General features: G+C 40.0%; 1 protein-coding gene across 1 annotated transcript in view; it reads right to left on the reverse strand.

The window, feature by feature from the left end:
* kidins220a (kinase D-interacting substrate 220a) overlaps positions 1 to 14,054 on the reverse strand; it is a 47,863-nt gene extending 33,809 nt beyond the window's left edge. The window contains exons 1-16 of the mRNA XM_046061810.1: positions 13,889 to 14,054; positions 9,625 to 9,783; positions 8,475 to 8,573; positions 7,638 to 7,736; positions 5,658 to 5,756; positions 5,098 to 5,196; positions 4,831 to 4,929; positions 3,625 to 3,822; positions 3,408 to 3,506; positions 2,761 to 2,859; positions 2,276 to 2,374; positions 1,914 to 2,091; positions 1,573 to 1,737; positions 1,180 to 1,359; positions 494 to 659; positions 82 to 233 (exon numbers count right to left, since the gene is read on the reverse strand). Coding sequence (XP_045917766.1) covers positions 82 to 233; positions 494 to 659; positions 1,180 to 1,359; positions 1,573 to 1,737; positions 1,914 to 2,091; positions 2,276 to 2,374; positions 2,761 to 2,859; positions 3,408 to 3,506; positions 3,625 to 3,822; positions 4,831 to 4,929; positions 5,098 to 5,196; positions 5,658 to 5,756; positions 7,638 to 7,736; positions 8,475 to 8,573; positions 9,625 to 9,756 — 1,963 coding nt within the window. The 5' untranslated portion in view covers positions 9,757 to 9,783; positions 13,889 to 14,054. The remainder of the gene's footprint in view (positions 1 to 81; positions 234 to 493; positions 660 to 1,179; positions 1,360 to 1,572; positions 1,738 to 1,913; positions 2,092 to 2,275; positions 2,375 to 2,760; positions 2,860 to 3,407; positions 3,507 to 3,624; positions 3,823 to 4,830; positions 4,930 to 5,097; positions 5,197 to 5,657; positions 5,757 to 7,637; positions 7,737 to 8,474; positions 8,574 to 9,624; positions 9,784 to 13,888) is intronic.
* Between the last annotated feature and the right edge of the window lie 443 nt (positions 14,055 to 14,497).

The following is a 14,497-nucleotide window of genomic DNA, read 5'->3' on the forward strand; positions in this document are numbered from 1 at the left end:
ATTATTGCAAATGTAAGATTCTTTCATCTCAATAAGAGGTTTTTGTGTGCTGACATCTAAAGTCAAAGACAGCGACGTCACCTTGGATTTCACTGTTCTTGAAAACCCTGAAGAGCCTGGTGGCCATGAAGCCAAACTCCCTCTCACAAGCATCTGAGAGCGTGGCAATCATTTCAGCCATGGAGGTCTCTCCTCCAACGCTGGACAGACGATTATAATCCGTGAACAAGAACCTGTGTGATGTAAGAAAGAGAAATTATGCTTTGTTTTGCTTAGCTACACAGCAAACTGCATATGGGACTGAGTTTTTAACATTGCAATAATAGATGTCATAGTCAATGGTACTAATCCACATATTAAGATTCACTACTCATAATAAATGCAGTGTGGGACTGCAATTGTTAGATGTTTACATGTTTTGTCTTCACCTGGGAACCTGACAGAAATCAGCAGTGACTGCGTGTGTGTGTGTGTGTGTGTGTGTCACTGTCACCTGACAGGCAGTGCGCGGGTGGTCTGCTCAGGAAGTTCAGGGGGGTTGACAAACATCAGTTTGAGAAGCAGCTCCAGGTAACCAACCTGGCGAGCCAGACGTGTGCTGATGACCCATGCCCAGCTCCAGTTCTCCCTCTCACGCCGACTTCCAAAGTATACCAACACTGGAGACAGTAGGAGACAGGGTCAACTAAGGAATTGCTTTAGCTTTTCAGTGGGGTAACGAGCCAAAACAATATATTTCATGATTGCTATGTTAAGTTCTATTCAGAAACATCAGTAAATTCTCTTCTCTTAAAAATCAACAACAATGTAAGTTAAAAAGTTCATGCCGTCATCATCTTTAATATTGGTTGTATAATGGCACACTCTAGTGAGCAAAGCAGTTTCAAAAGCATCATACAGAAGAGGTTCGCTTTGCACAAATGAATAAGTATTATTTTAGTTTTCTTAAGAATGTGAAGGTTGTTTTGTTTTAGGTGGCATTTGTTTGGTAACAGCTTTGTATAAACATATACATGTTTATTTAATCCATTTGGAACTTCCTTTGCTGTAAACATATGCCATTACAGTAATACCAGTATTAATTCAACCACTTCCAAAGAGGCTCCTCTCCCTGAAGAGCTGGTCAAATGAAAACACAATTTCTTCACAGTCATCAGCCTAGGACATCTTTCTCCTCACCAAAAAAGATGTAGAGCAGGGCGAGGAGGCTGAGGGAGACGGCAATTGCCAGCTTGGGATCAACGGTGAAGCCTAGAACTGCGGCAACTGAGCCACAGAGTAGCAGGGTGAGGAAGACCACCAGCCAAGAGAACTGGAACAATGGCTCTATCTGCTGGCCTGCAAAGGTCTTCATCTCATCTGAAGATGAGAGGAAGGAAGAAGTAAAAAAAAAAAAAAAGACATTTCAATCAAGTGTAAGGGGAGATTAAAATATAGGACAATATGAAGCAATATGAAAACAAACAAATGTTACAGAAGGGTTAAAAACCTGAGGAAAGGCACGGTTGAGAAAGCAAATTTCCACTTTTCATCTTTATATGAGACTGTTTTTAATGCTGTGGGCTTACGTACCCTCCAGTTTCTTGAGAAGGAAAGACTTTCCGCTGCCCCACTGAGCGTACAGTCCAACACAGATAGGTGGCTGCATGGTGGGCTCGCTAAGGATGTCTGCTAGAGCACTGCTATACAGGTCATAGCCCAACATGTCTCCATCTGACTCACAGGGGGAGAGGTGCTCTAAGAGAGAAAAAGAGAGAGAGAGAAATGTAAAGAGAGGAAAGCAAAACCAGTGCAGAAGTCGATAAGAGAAGACAGCGTAAACCAGTGTCATCTTTTCCAATTTCTGAACCACAAGCCTTTGAGCTTGTTTTGTCACACATTTTTTCTGAATAAAATGCAGAAATGGCTCATACTGGCTCCAAATATCTGCGTGAGGATGCTTTTCTGGTGGGTACAATCGATGTTGTATGGGGTCTCTCCAGCTTTGTTGGGCCGGTAAAGCAGGCGACCGTCTTTAGGGTTCCTCAGCAGCAGCTCAGCTAACTTTCGGCTTCGCCCTCGGATGGCAATGTGGAGGGGCGTGTCTCCTTTCTGAGCAAAGAAAATCACAGAATAAACTAATTGCTGTTACAGAAAGCTCTGCAAAACACTCCAAAAGAAGGGGAGCAAAAAAGAAAATTCCAGATCACTAAACTTAATAACACTATGATAGTACTGTTATGACAAAACAAATGTATGTACGTAAGTATGTATGTAAGTGTGTTTTAAAAAGTACCTTATCCAGCGCAGACACCTTGGCTCCTTTATCCAGCAGCAGTTCCACGATCTCTATGTTCCTCATTTTTGTGGCTTTGATAAGTGGGGTCTCTCCCTCCTAAAACACAGACAGAGATACACAACATTTCATGGATATCATTCTGAAATTTGTTTTGAACACAAACATCTATACACATTTGACTTTTAAATTTCCAATGAATCAACAATACACATGTGAAAAGGATGTTTCAGAAAGAGAGAAAGAAAGACAGAAAGCCTGGGGTCTGCTGTTAAAAGGGAATATTTATAGATTCTGCCTGTATTTTTGGTCAACAGTATTTTTACAGACTTTTTTCAGAAACTAAAAATGTTAAAACTATTCAACATTTTTATGTTTGAAACTCTGAGAAATCAGGAGAAGTAAAGCAGGGGAAATGATACAATCAAGACATTTAGGATAATAGAAGAGTGCGTCTTACTCCTTTTCTACAGAGTGTGTTGTACCTTAGTGCAGCTCTCGGTGTCTGGGTTACACTGTAGGATGTCTCTCACCATGGTAGAGTTGCCTTTCTCTACTGCCCAGTAGAGGGCAGTCTTTCCATCCTGATATGGAAAGGACAAGGTAAGGCTTGTTTCTCTTTGAACAAAATACACTGTGTCAAAAATACAACAATACATATGGACTGGTAATCATAGCAGATAAAGCAATTTATTATTTTGTATTGTGCATAGTATATTTATAATGTTAACCATTACAGCATATAATACTAATAATACTAGAGTATATTTGTGTAATTCTAACACAATGGATTTAAAATCACTTTACACAGAAACAACAGGGTTGTTTCTGAGGAGCAGTGTGACATTTATTATATTACATTAAATTTATTTATTTAGCTGTCACTTTTATCCAAAGCGGCTTACAATTGCTATATATGTCAGAGGTTGCGTGCCTCTGGAACAACTAAGGGTCAAGTGTCTTGCTCAGGGACACATGGATGTCTCACAGTGGATTCGAACCCAGGTCTCTCACACCAAAGGCATGTGTCCTATCCACTGCTCCATCACCACCCCACATTTCAATTAGAGAACACCTCGTCTGCCTTTAAACTTCACAAAAGCAGCAAAGATACAGTAAGATGAGCTCCTACCTGGCCCCTGACATCAATATCAGCGTATTTGTTCAGCAGAGCTCGAACTATCTCCCCGTGACCTCCTCTCACAGCTCCAATCAGCATTGTCTCCCCACTCTGAAAGAGATGGTGAAAGAGAGACAGAAAGGAATTACACACAGAGGGGAGACATACAGTTCACGCTGTATTTCACATCAACCACTCCTCTACGTCTTCAAAATCAGGTTGGCCTCACCCTGTCTGGGATGTTGACATAGGTGCCGGCGTCCAGCAGGTCCTGTACGATCTCGATGTGTCCCTCCTTGGCAGCAATGGCCAGGGCTGTGTTGCCATCTTTGTCCGTCATGTTGACATTTGGGTTCCTCTTCAGCAGCTCCTTAACAACCTCTGTATAGCCACCTTTCACTGCCACAATCAGAGCGGTCATTGAGTTCTGAAAAGACACAGAAAGAAGGACTTTAAATGTGCGTATTTGAAGGTGCCTCTACCTCTAACATTTCAACATTGCAGATGTTTCTCTCTACAAGACTGGGTGTTCAAGGTTGGTGGTCAGTAATTTACGTCTGAAGATTAACAAACTGTATTTCCCAAATCAGTTTATTTCAGCAGCTCAGGGAGACTAGGCTTAATAACACTTTATTATTGACATATCATTTAGCAAGCCCAATAGCTCATATATTTATATATGTGTCTTAATCACATATAAATGAACTGCTCTGCAACATTAGTTACAATAGTTCCACCTGATTATTGATGCTACATATCAAATCATCACAGTGTTCAGTTTGTGTCAGCACAGATGCAACATGACTCGCAGGAGCATAGATATGCTGCGTCATCGATGCAATCAATTATTTAACAATGCAGTTTACTAACGTGTTTGTGGTACCTGGCAGGATTAAATCTTGGCTGGCGAGAACAGGCAGCTTTGTGTCTCATGGCACCGATGATGAACCCAAAACAAATTATGACTTGTTATGCTGCCTGTTCAGACTACCAAATCTAATATTAACAAAGCCAAATACTATATAACTAATTGTGGGTGCAAAGCCATTTAAAGCACTGTAATATGGTTATTGGCACAAATAAATAAAATAAACATATTTAATATAACATAATTTGTTATATTTTTCCACAACTTTCAAAGGCTTTCCAAACTTTGTAGGCACATCTAAAAACCCTGACAATAAAAAATACACTTGTAATCTAGGTTATTGTTATCAAACAATAATAAAAATATTACATTTCAGAAGAAAAAAAATTCTGATAATATCGTCTCATTTATAATTTTGCAAACTGCAATTGTAAACTGTAATAAGGCTTTTTAAAGTCAAACTTTACTTTTTCTTTCTAGATGAAAGCATGAGAGTGTTGGATCTCTATTGAATGCTACCAACAAATAGTAAACAACCACTTCACAGGAAATCTACAACCTACATACCGCTCCTTCTTGGTCCACATCGGCTCCGTTGGCCAGAAGGTGCATCACACTGTCATAGTGGCCCTTCCTGGCTGCCCAGATCAGAGGAGTGGTACCATACTGCGAAGAAAAGAAGGAAACATGTGTAAAGAGTGCATGAGACATGAGTGGCAAGAGATGATTTAGTCAACAACCCATGGACTTAATTATGAAGGAAGAATCTTTTAAGCTTGTACCAATGACTACATTTTCTGTGTTGATGACAAACATCTGCCAGTATGTAGTTACCTTGTCTGAGCAGTTGACCTTGGCTCCATGCTGCAGCAGAAGATGGACAATCTCAGCATGGCCTCGACCCGCCGCCCAGATAATGGGGTAGACGCTGTACTGTTGGGGCAGAGGAGGTGTGTGAAGTCATGCTGACGGTAACTAATGATCAGTGTCAGGCCTGCAGTCGCACGCTTTAAGCCACCACACAGGACTGACACAGCAGATGATGGGAGACGCGTCGCGCTGTGCAGGTGAAGAGCGGGGCTGTGGTTGTGGGCACATTCTTCTTCCTCTGAAGTTACATTTACTAACATGTACAACTAATGTTCATATCAGTTTATAACTAGTGAGCTGAGACGCTGCATTACACTTACATGGAGTAATTAGAATAACAAAAAAAAAGGAAAGTCATCTTCCCCCTTCAGGGACTACTATCTGAGATTAGATTCTGTTGGTGTGGAGAGGTGTAAACTTTTCCTGTTCAACAGATGAAAATATACCTATCAACGTCGATTATGCTATTATTATAGGGGAATTAAGAAGTAGTACAGTATTAAGTACAGTATGTACAGTCTCACCTGACCAGTGATGTTCGGGTTAGCTCCTTTTTCCAAGAGCAGCTGGGCCACATCTGTTCGACCTTTATAAGCTGCCCACATGAGAGCAGTCCAACCTCCCTGAGTAGGATACAAGCGCAGAACATAGCACACTTGAATAGAATAATTATGACAATCGGAAAGGAGAGAAGAGAGGATGTGTTGATGACTACAAAACAGCTCTACATATATACAGTGTATGCAATATTCTGGACCTATTATTATAGGCATTATTTTATAGTAATAAGGTATATGAGCAGAACAGTATCAATTCCAAACCTTCCAGAATAGGTCAAATCTAAGCAGATTTTGTGGTAGGAAAATGTGCTATTTACAGCTGGTGTGACACACTTTCCAGTGAGTGAACACTATCAAGCAGTGTGGTTTATTATAATCCCACTGTGATGACTGGCTGTGATCTGTCCTGTGCAGCTTAGACACGCCTCGCATGGCAATGAGTCAGATGATGTCCTAAGTTGCTGCCATAAAGTCACTGGGGCCAAGGATTTAAAAATAATAATAATAATAATAATCTTTGGGTGCCAAAGTAGAAATGTAATACATGATTTACCCTACCTACTGATGGTAGGTAGGGTAAATCATCATAGCTCACTACATTTTGAGCATTTCCAGCTGCTGGAAATGCACATTGCTTCTTGAGCCGGGACATCTACATCACAACTACATACCAAACACGCTCAGCCCCAGGTCATACATGTGTGTATCTCATCTGCATGTTGCCAATAACTCTGCCCGTGAATATACGGTATAGCTGCTACAGCAAGCCTGGCAGACAACTCTCTGCCTCTCACAAGTCTGGATCCCAAGACTAAATCATATCACTGCCCCATGCAGAGACAACCAGAGCTCAGTAAATGGGATTACTACTAGAGAGGAGCCATCACACATAAAGTAATTTCATTGTATGTCCATTTCAAGGCTAATGGATCATCCTGTAAAAACCAGCACTGGGGTCATTACATTTTACAGAAACCATCAATGTACATACAATCTAGACATCATCATTTTACTGTACTTTGAATTGTATAAAAGGCAACATTGTCAAGAGTCAACTTACAGAAAAGAAGTTTGAGCAGCTTGTTAATCAACCAAGTTTTATTTTAATGGAATAAACTGTCAAGTCATTTTGACAGAAAGGATACATTACTATCCCTTAGTTTTGCTCCTCACTACACACCAGTTTTATTTTATTATGATAATTTTCTTGGCATTTAAGCCATTTATTATAGTAGTATAGCTATAAAGGAAACAAGGAGAGACAATAAATTTACCCTTTTTAATTTTTTTTAAACACTATTTTCTTGCCTTAATATCAATAACGCTGTATGGCCTTTCTGGAGATAATGATGTCATTATTATAGTACAGAAGGGCTGGGCAATAAAACAATATCGCAATATAATTTTCCTCAATAACAATAGAACAAATGTTCAATATATTGTCAATAAATGTTTTATTTAATTCATTTGAATCACAAACGAATTAGCACTTGTTTTTTTCCTAATAAGATATTTAATTTGTTGAGGAAAAGGACTGAAAAAAAGATTATTAATCATATTTTTTGAACAAAAGATTTTATCGTAATTGTATTGAATGTTTTACCTCAGATTTGTGAAGTGATCCTTTGTTTGGCATCAAGTGTATGTAAAGTTCTGACCATAAACAATAGTTTAACCACACAATTACCCATCTGGCTTCTTCAATTTTCACTCAGGAGCGTAAATCAGCCTTTAAACCTGATAGACATAACGATTTGACATTTATCATGATAAATATTAACATCGAATGGTATGAATTTTTTTTATCGTGATAACATTTTTGGCCATATTGCCCAGCCCTGTAGTACAGTGCACAGTTTTGGATAATGTCATGCTACAATTCACTTTTTCATATTTAAAATTTAAAAATCAGATCATCACATTTCAGTAACTATATTTTCTCACCATGTCTCGATGTTCCAGGTTAGCATTGTTCTCCAGCAGCTCCCTCACCACCTCAATGTGGCCCTCCTTAGCTGCCGAGATCAACGCCGTCCAACCGTCCTGCACATACAGACAACCTGTTACCCTGGGAACTCCCATCAGACTAAAAATCCAGTGGACCAACGTCTGGCCGAGCTCTACGTGGGACGCCCCTGGGAATGCTCAAAGCATTGTACCTACCAGCTGGTCATACCAGGTGCTCATGGGAACACGGTGTCTCATGGACAGACAGGAGTGTCAGAAAGTAAAGTGTGAAAGACAAGAGCGACTACAGTGTGTAATGCTTCTCCTTTCTTTATCTGTGTTAGTGCGTGAGCAAGCACAAGTTTGAGTGTGCCATGTGTAATAGCAGGTTACATATACGTGAGATGTTAATGAGAGGTGTAGTGTGTGAGCATGCATGCGTGTGCCTAAGTGGGAGGGTATATGCACGCGTAAATGTGTGCGTGCATGGGGGGTTGGCTTCCTAAGGCATAGGGTGTTGGCCAGCTAGTGAATCCTGTCATTTAGCCAAAAGAGTGAAGGTAAAAGTGTGTAATAACTTGTCATTATGGCTCATGACGGCTCATAATAGCTGTGGACTAAGCCCGAGTGTGGTGAGTTCAGCAAGATGGAACATCAAGGACCCCAGTTCAGCTACGTATTCTCTGTCAAGTGGACGATGTGGTTAAAAGGGCCGCATTGTTTTTCACCTGTGCCTGGCCTCAGTGCCCTCTATAACACCACATGCACCTGTGAGCGAGGGTGTGTTCATATTAGGCAGTTGGCGAGGTTATGTGTGTGCTTGTGTATGCTTACAATGTCGTCCAAGTTCACAGTGGCTCCTCTCCTAATTAGTTCTTGTAATATCTCCAGATTGCCCTGCTCTGCTGCCACCATCAGGGGAGTCTGTCCATTCTGAAACAAGGAGAGAGGGAAAGAATGGAAACTGATAAAGATTTTAACACACCAACAAGCCAATTCATTATACTGAATAAAAATTATATATAAAATCCTAGGCAGGGATATTATTTGATGATTTAACTCTAATCCTATACTGTAAGACAACCTGACAATCAATCCCTTAATGCAACATGGCCTATACCTACATTAGTCAGATTAAAGGAGAAAGATGTTATTCTATATTTTTCTTTCTGTCAAAAAATTTCATGAAAAGATTAAAACCAACAGTCCATCTTTCAATACTTTCCAACTTCTGTGGGCTAACATGAAAATAAACTAGTGCCCATGGCCATGGAAATGAAGGAACAGATCACCCAGTGAAATAGTAACCATGGCAACTGAATCTGTGTCATGCAAAAGCCCTCCAGTTAATGTCCCGGTAACTGTTCAGTGAGCACTTATATATTTCAGGGAAGTCACAGACACCGAGGATCAGTCTCTCTTCTTTTTGTGCTGCGCGTTGCGTACAGAAAGTTCAAGTCAATTCAGCTTTGGCAGGGGCGGGCGTGTGTGTGAGACGAGCACGACTGCGACAGTTTCGGGAACATGCCCGCTTGTCGCTATGCCTGTCGCAATGCTCGCACCTCCCTTCCTACACGCTCGCCTCTCATTGAAAATGAATTACAAGGCCCGTAAATCGCTTCCCGTGTGAAAAGGCCTTTAGAAGTTTTCACATTTTACTCTTTTACGTCATTAATTTAAACAGTGATTTAATGTGCCTGTTTTGATGTGCAGAAAAACGCTCTTAAATGTCCAAGTGAAAACAGATCTCTAAAAATTGTTTTAAAGGGCAATGAATACTTTTTATAGACACTATTTCTCATGCATGGCCAATGTAAAGTAACCCTCCATAAGCTGAACACAATATTAAGTACTGTGTCTTCTGAGTATTGTTTCATACAGATTCACAACAAATTCTAGTACCCTTTTCCCATAAAACACTTGTTACATGATCTCAAAGAGCATCTCATTACTTCATACTCGGGCATACTAGTGGCTGACTTACATCACTCCTGCTGTCCACATCTTTGAACTTGTCCAAATGTGCTTTGATGGCAGCCAGGTTCTCCTCCTCCACATTGCTGAACAGACTCTGGATTGCCAGCGAGGTCATCTTCATGGAGGTGGTGGTATCCATGGCGGACTGCTGACCCCCTGTGCACCACTTGAGAGCGAGGGGAAAGCAGATTAGCATTCACAGAAGGCTAAAGATACCGATGGCATCTATCTGGCCTGCACAGCTGAATGTACAACACTACAGAGAGAGAAGCCCAAGAGAGTCGTTAAATTAAAGCCAGGAAGTTGGGTGTGGTGTATCTTTGAAGCGATGCTGGGGAATAAATAAGTAGTGTCCAGACCCAGCTAACACGCACAAACTCACCCATAAAAAACAAAAACCAGAGGCTTGATCTTTTTGCCCAGCTATAAACAGCGCGACATACAATCACAGAAGAGGGTGTCATATTTCAAAAGGTCTTATTGGAAAAAAAGATTTATTGAACAAATGATCACCAATATGGTTTGCCAGCGTGTGTCCGCTTTCCTGTGTATGTATGGTTTCATTGCGTGTTTGTGCTTTTTTTTTTTACCTCTAAAAGTAAAAGCAGAATGTCAGAGACTGTATTTTTGTGTGTGTTTCAAGCAGAATGTAAAAGTATGGTTACAGTAGGACAATGCGCTGAACACGCTCATTACACAAGAGCTAACAGGCAAAGGGCACTTGGTTCAGTTTAGTTCAGCCTGCCTGCTCATGCTGAAAACACGAAGTGAAATGTGTCTGCTCAGTATAACGAAGCAATGCCCCGCTCACAAAAGTCCACTAAGTCATCAAATACCACTGAAGACCGACAATAGCCTTGAAACTTCAATCCTTTGATGTAATGATGACTTGGATAATTGGTGCACTCTACTGTGTGCTCTAATTATATCAAGACCGACCTCAGTCCTACCCTCTTCGACTGCATGAAATTGGACTTTGTGGAACTTGTTTACAATAAAACAAGAAAAGTGCTGCTTTTTTTAAGTGCCTGAAAGTACAATAGGTGCACAGCTGCGCACTATTTCACCAAAGCTGCTTTCCATTGATGGGAAAATAGCAGTAAGGAACAGTTAGGCGATTGCATCTGACAAATCAATGTAGACAGCCCACTTTGGGGAGATTATCTAGAATTAGGCTGCACCATTTTAAAGATTAGTTTAAACTCAGACATTGAATAGCATGTTCCTCTATTTACTGAGTAATTTTTAACCAGGAGTTCAACAGCAGTACTCACGAATGACATTTCTGTAACTATTCTGCACTATATACTGTAAAATGTCAAAGCTTCCCAGACAGTACATGTGTTATTTTACCTTACAAAAGAAAAAAACCCTGTCAATCATGGCGTTTGCTTTAGTAGGGATTCAGCCAATCGATGAAAAACTCATTAATGATTCATCAAGTTGGGCTCTTCATAATCATTGTCAGACTTACTTCCTGCCACAGAAACATGGATTAAAGAGCTGCGTTCACTGCTTTCAGATTGTCTTGGCAATGGGTTTAACATAAAGACTAGCAAACATACTGTTCAATATTTCAACATAATCTGTGAGACAAGCAGCTCAGGCTCAGGTCAATAAATACCTAAATGTCACATGCCTGTTGGGCTGCCAGCACAAAGGCCCAAAGCAGTCGTTTCAGTCAAATTCAGAGTGGCCAAGCAATGAATAAAATTTTTTAGTTTTTCCCAAAAGTCTGACCCTGACTCTTCAGTCAGGGATCACCTGCCAACTGTTCTCCCACAGTGTCGTGCATAAATAAAAAAAAACAACAACAAAATCCTTTGTTTACAGTGAAGGCAGGAGCCTGTTGACACACCCTCCTCAGCTCCTGGTCTGTCAGCACAATGGATGGAAAGTAAGACCACACAACAACCAATCAGTACACATTTATCCCTTTTAAACAATGATCAGATGGGGACCCCCCACACATCCCTTTTCACAAAACACGCACATATTAAAAAAAACAGCTGAGACAAAACACCAACAAAAACAGTCAAATCCATTAAAATAAATGTTTGAAGAGGCTAAAAGAGTGACACGTGGTCTCTAGAAAACACTAAAACGGTAAACAGAGGAGCCCCTTACCTTGGTGTAGGGTGAAGCTTATTATTTATTTGGCTAGTCAACACCAATCTTTATCCCTTGCTCGCTCACACACAGTATCAACAAGCACTGCCGGGCTCACGCTCAGCATCCCCCCTTCACTGAAGGCAGAATATTAGATGAGGGGGCTGGCCTACGCCCATCTCTTCCCAACACAATGGACACACGCGACCAGATTTTCACTCATTACATGTGCTGGCTCGACACCAACTGATGCAGACAAATTAGAGAGACGATTAAGACGTTGGCCTGATTTCATTTTATGAGTAATGCAATGAAGTAAGATTTGGATATTATATTAATGGAAGCCATCACTGGCAGATTATCACACTTGTCACTCAGTTAAAGCCACAATATATAGATAAACTAAATATAAACAAATCCTGAAACACTGTCTATTTAACTATCGGCCATTATTATATGATACTATTGTTTACTATAGGTAAACAATAGTAGAAGAGGTACTATTCAAAAATATTCACACTTAAGGAAGCTGCAGCCAGTGGGTTTTAGGCATTTTTGCTTTAAAGAATTACTTAAACTTTTTTGCCAATTAATTTTCTTTCAGTGAAGTTACAGATTAATTGACAAATCATTTTACTTCTGTAGAGAAAGGCAGTGCTTTTAGCATGCATTAACATGCAAGAGGAAAAAGATGCACAAGAAAATTTGAATCAAAGGAAATTACTGTGGAAACCGCTGCAAATTGATCACCATAAGAATGATTATTATGATCAAAATTATTTCCTTTTTCTTTATTTTTCATGCAGATTACCATCTAATTTACATCTGTATATTTATTATATGATTGTAAAGTAATTAAAAAGACAGCTTCATTATTTATTAAAATTTACTTACAGTTTACAAATACAGTACAGCTGTTTCAAACACTTTTCAAATAACTGTACAAATTAAATTACAGTACTGTGTGCAATTCAAACACACTATACAGTTATCCAGTACAGGACTGTAAATAAAATATAGCTTACTTTTGTTCAAATCATAATGAAGCTATAGTCTTAAATAGTATTGTGCTGTTTACAAATACTGTTACTGTCAGTACTGCAAATAGGATCCTAATCCGCAGCTTGGGGTGGTTTCAGTGGTTTTCTAAATTTTTAAAAGGTCTATAAATAAATTGTTATCAATGTCGTACTAGTAGCAGAGTTTGAAAACATAGGTATTTATAAAATGCTGTGATTTTATTCCTATATGTTGTCGTGTATCAATATCATTTATATCAACATACAGAAATGCCTACTCTCAGGTCAGATATGGTCCAGTATTTATGTTAAAACACAGACCTCATGATTTCTTGTTGAAAATTCAAATAAAGTCCTTGTCAGCTGAGCTGTTATCTGAACTCAGACAAATGTGAACTTGGTAAGCAGCACTGGATGGGATCTCTAAATTTAACCTGTCAGCTCTTTAAGGCTTGTCATGTGGGTATGAAACTGCTGAGGATTCAGTTCCCTAACAGATACTGGGGTCTGCTCCAAGAAAAAGTGCTTAACTGAGTTGTCTGGAAAACTATAATAGCGAAACCCGGAACTGGTCTTTTCATGTCAGTCTATGTAATATTTGAGGCGGATCTGGGTTTTAGCTGAAAGGTTATCTATTTAACCTATGCTTGGAACAAATCCCTGATCGCAGCAGCTGCTGGAGAGAAACTGAAGGTCTGACAAACAGCCAACCAGGACACTGTTTCAACATAGTGGTGATAAACATACTGTGGGTGTATGTTTTCTGCCTGCATCTGCACCTTGAAGTTCATTTCTAACAGCCCATCTAAGTGCGTGTCTTTGTTGTTGTCAAAAAAGTAAACATCTGGATGACACTCTCACACACACGTGTGGTCTCAATCGTGACTACACAAAGTAATAATATACTTATTCTGGTCTGTAGTGGATTTGGTTTTGAAAACGGTGTTACGAACAGACTGACTTCCCGTGTTTAGTACTATCACTAGGAAGCAACAGCAAAACACTCGCTTGCGAAACTCCCAACGGCTAACAGGCTAACGTTAGCTTAGAGTGGCTAGCTCACCAACAGGTCCTAATACATACATACTTTTATCACATCTTAAAGGGATAAAGGGTACAACGCACAACCCAAAGTTCTCTTACCTAGGTTAGGATGCACTGTAACAGTTTCTGTTTTGATTCCACTCCGGAGAATATTGTCAAAGTACTGCTTTTCACGGCATACTGTGGCTTCTTTGCTTCTATGTTTTTAACAGCAACGTTAACCTGCCTGCACTCTAGCTGCTACAGTAACGTAGCAGTAGCTCCGCCTCCTACTATCTGCGGTTACAGTGGTGTGACCTGCCCCCCATAATACACACACACACACACCTATATTTTGTCTACTAGAAGGGCCCTCTCTGACAGGATTACTGTTGACAGTTTGGATGTTGCACTGAATTTTTAAAAATGTTCTCTCTGTAAAAAACAAGTGGACTTGTCATAACAGCTATCCATGTGTTTAATAATTAAGTACATTTAAAATCTGTTCTGCGTGAAACACAGAAGTCCACTAAGTCGTCAAATACCACTGAAGACAAACAGCAGTCTTTAAACTTTGATCCTATGATGCAATGGTGCCTTGGTGCTCCTACCCTCCTCCACTGCCTGAAATTGGACTTTGGGGAATTTGTGTAAACTAAACAAGGAAAGAGCTGCTTTTTTTAAGTGCCTGGAAGTACAATAGGCACACAGCTGCACACTATTTCACAG

The sequence above is a fragment of the Micropterus dolomieu genome, linkage group LG11, assembly GCF_021292245.1.
Source record: "Micropterus dolomieu isolate WLL.071019.BEF.003 ecotype Adirondacks linkage group LG11, ASM2129224v1, whole genome shotgun sequence".
Classification (NCBI taxonomy): Eukaryota; Metazoa; Chordata; class Actinopteri; order Centrarchiformes; family Centrarchidae; genus Micropterus; species Micropterus dolomieu.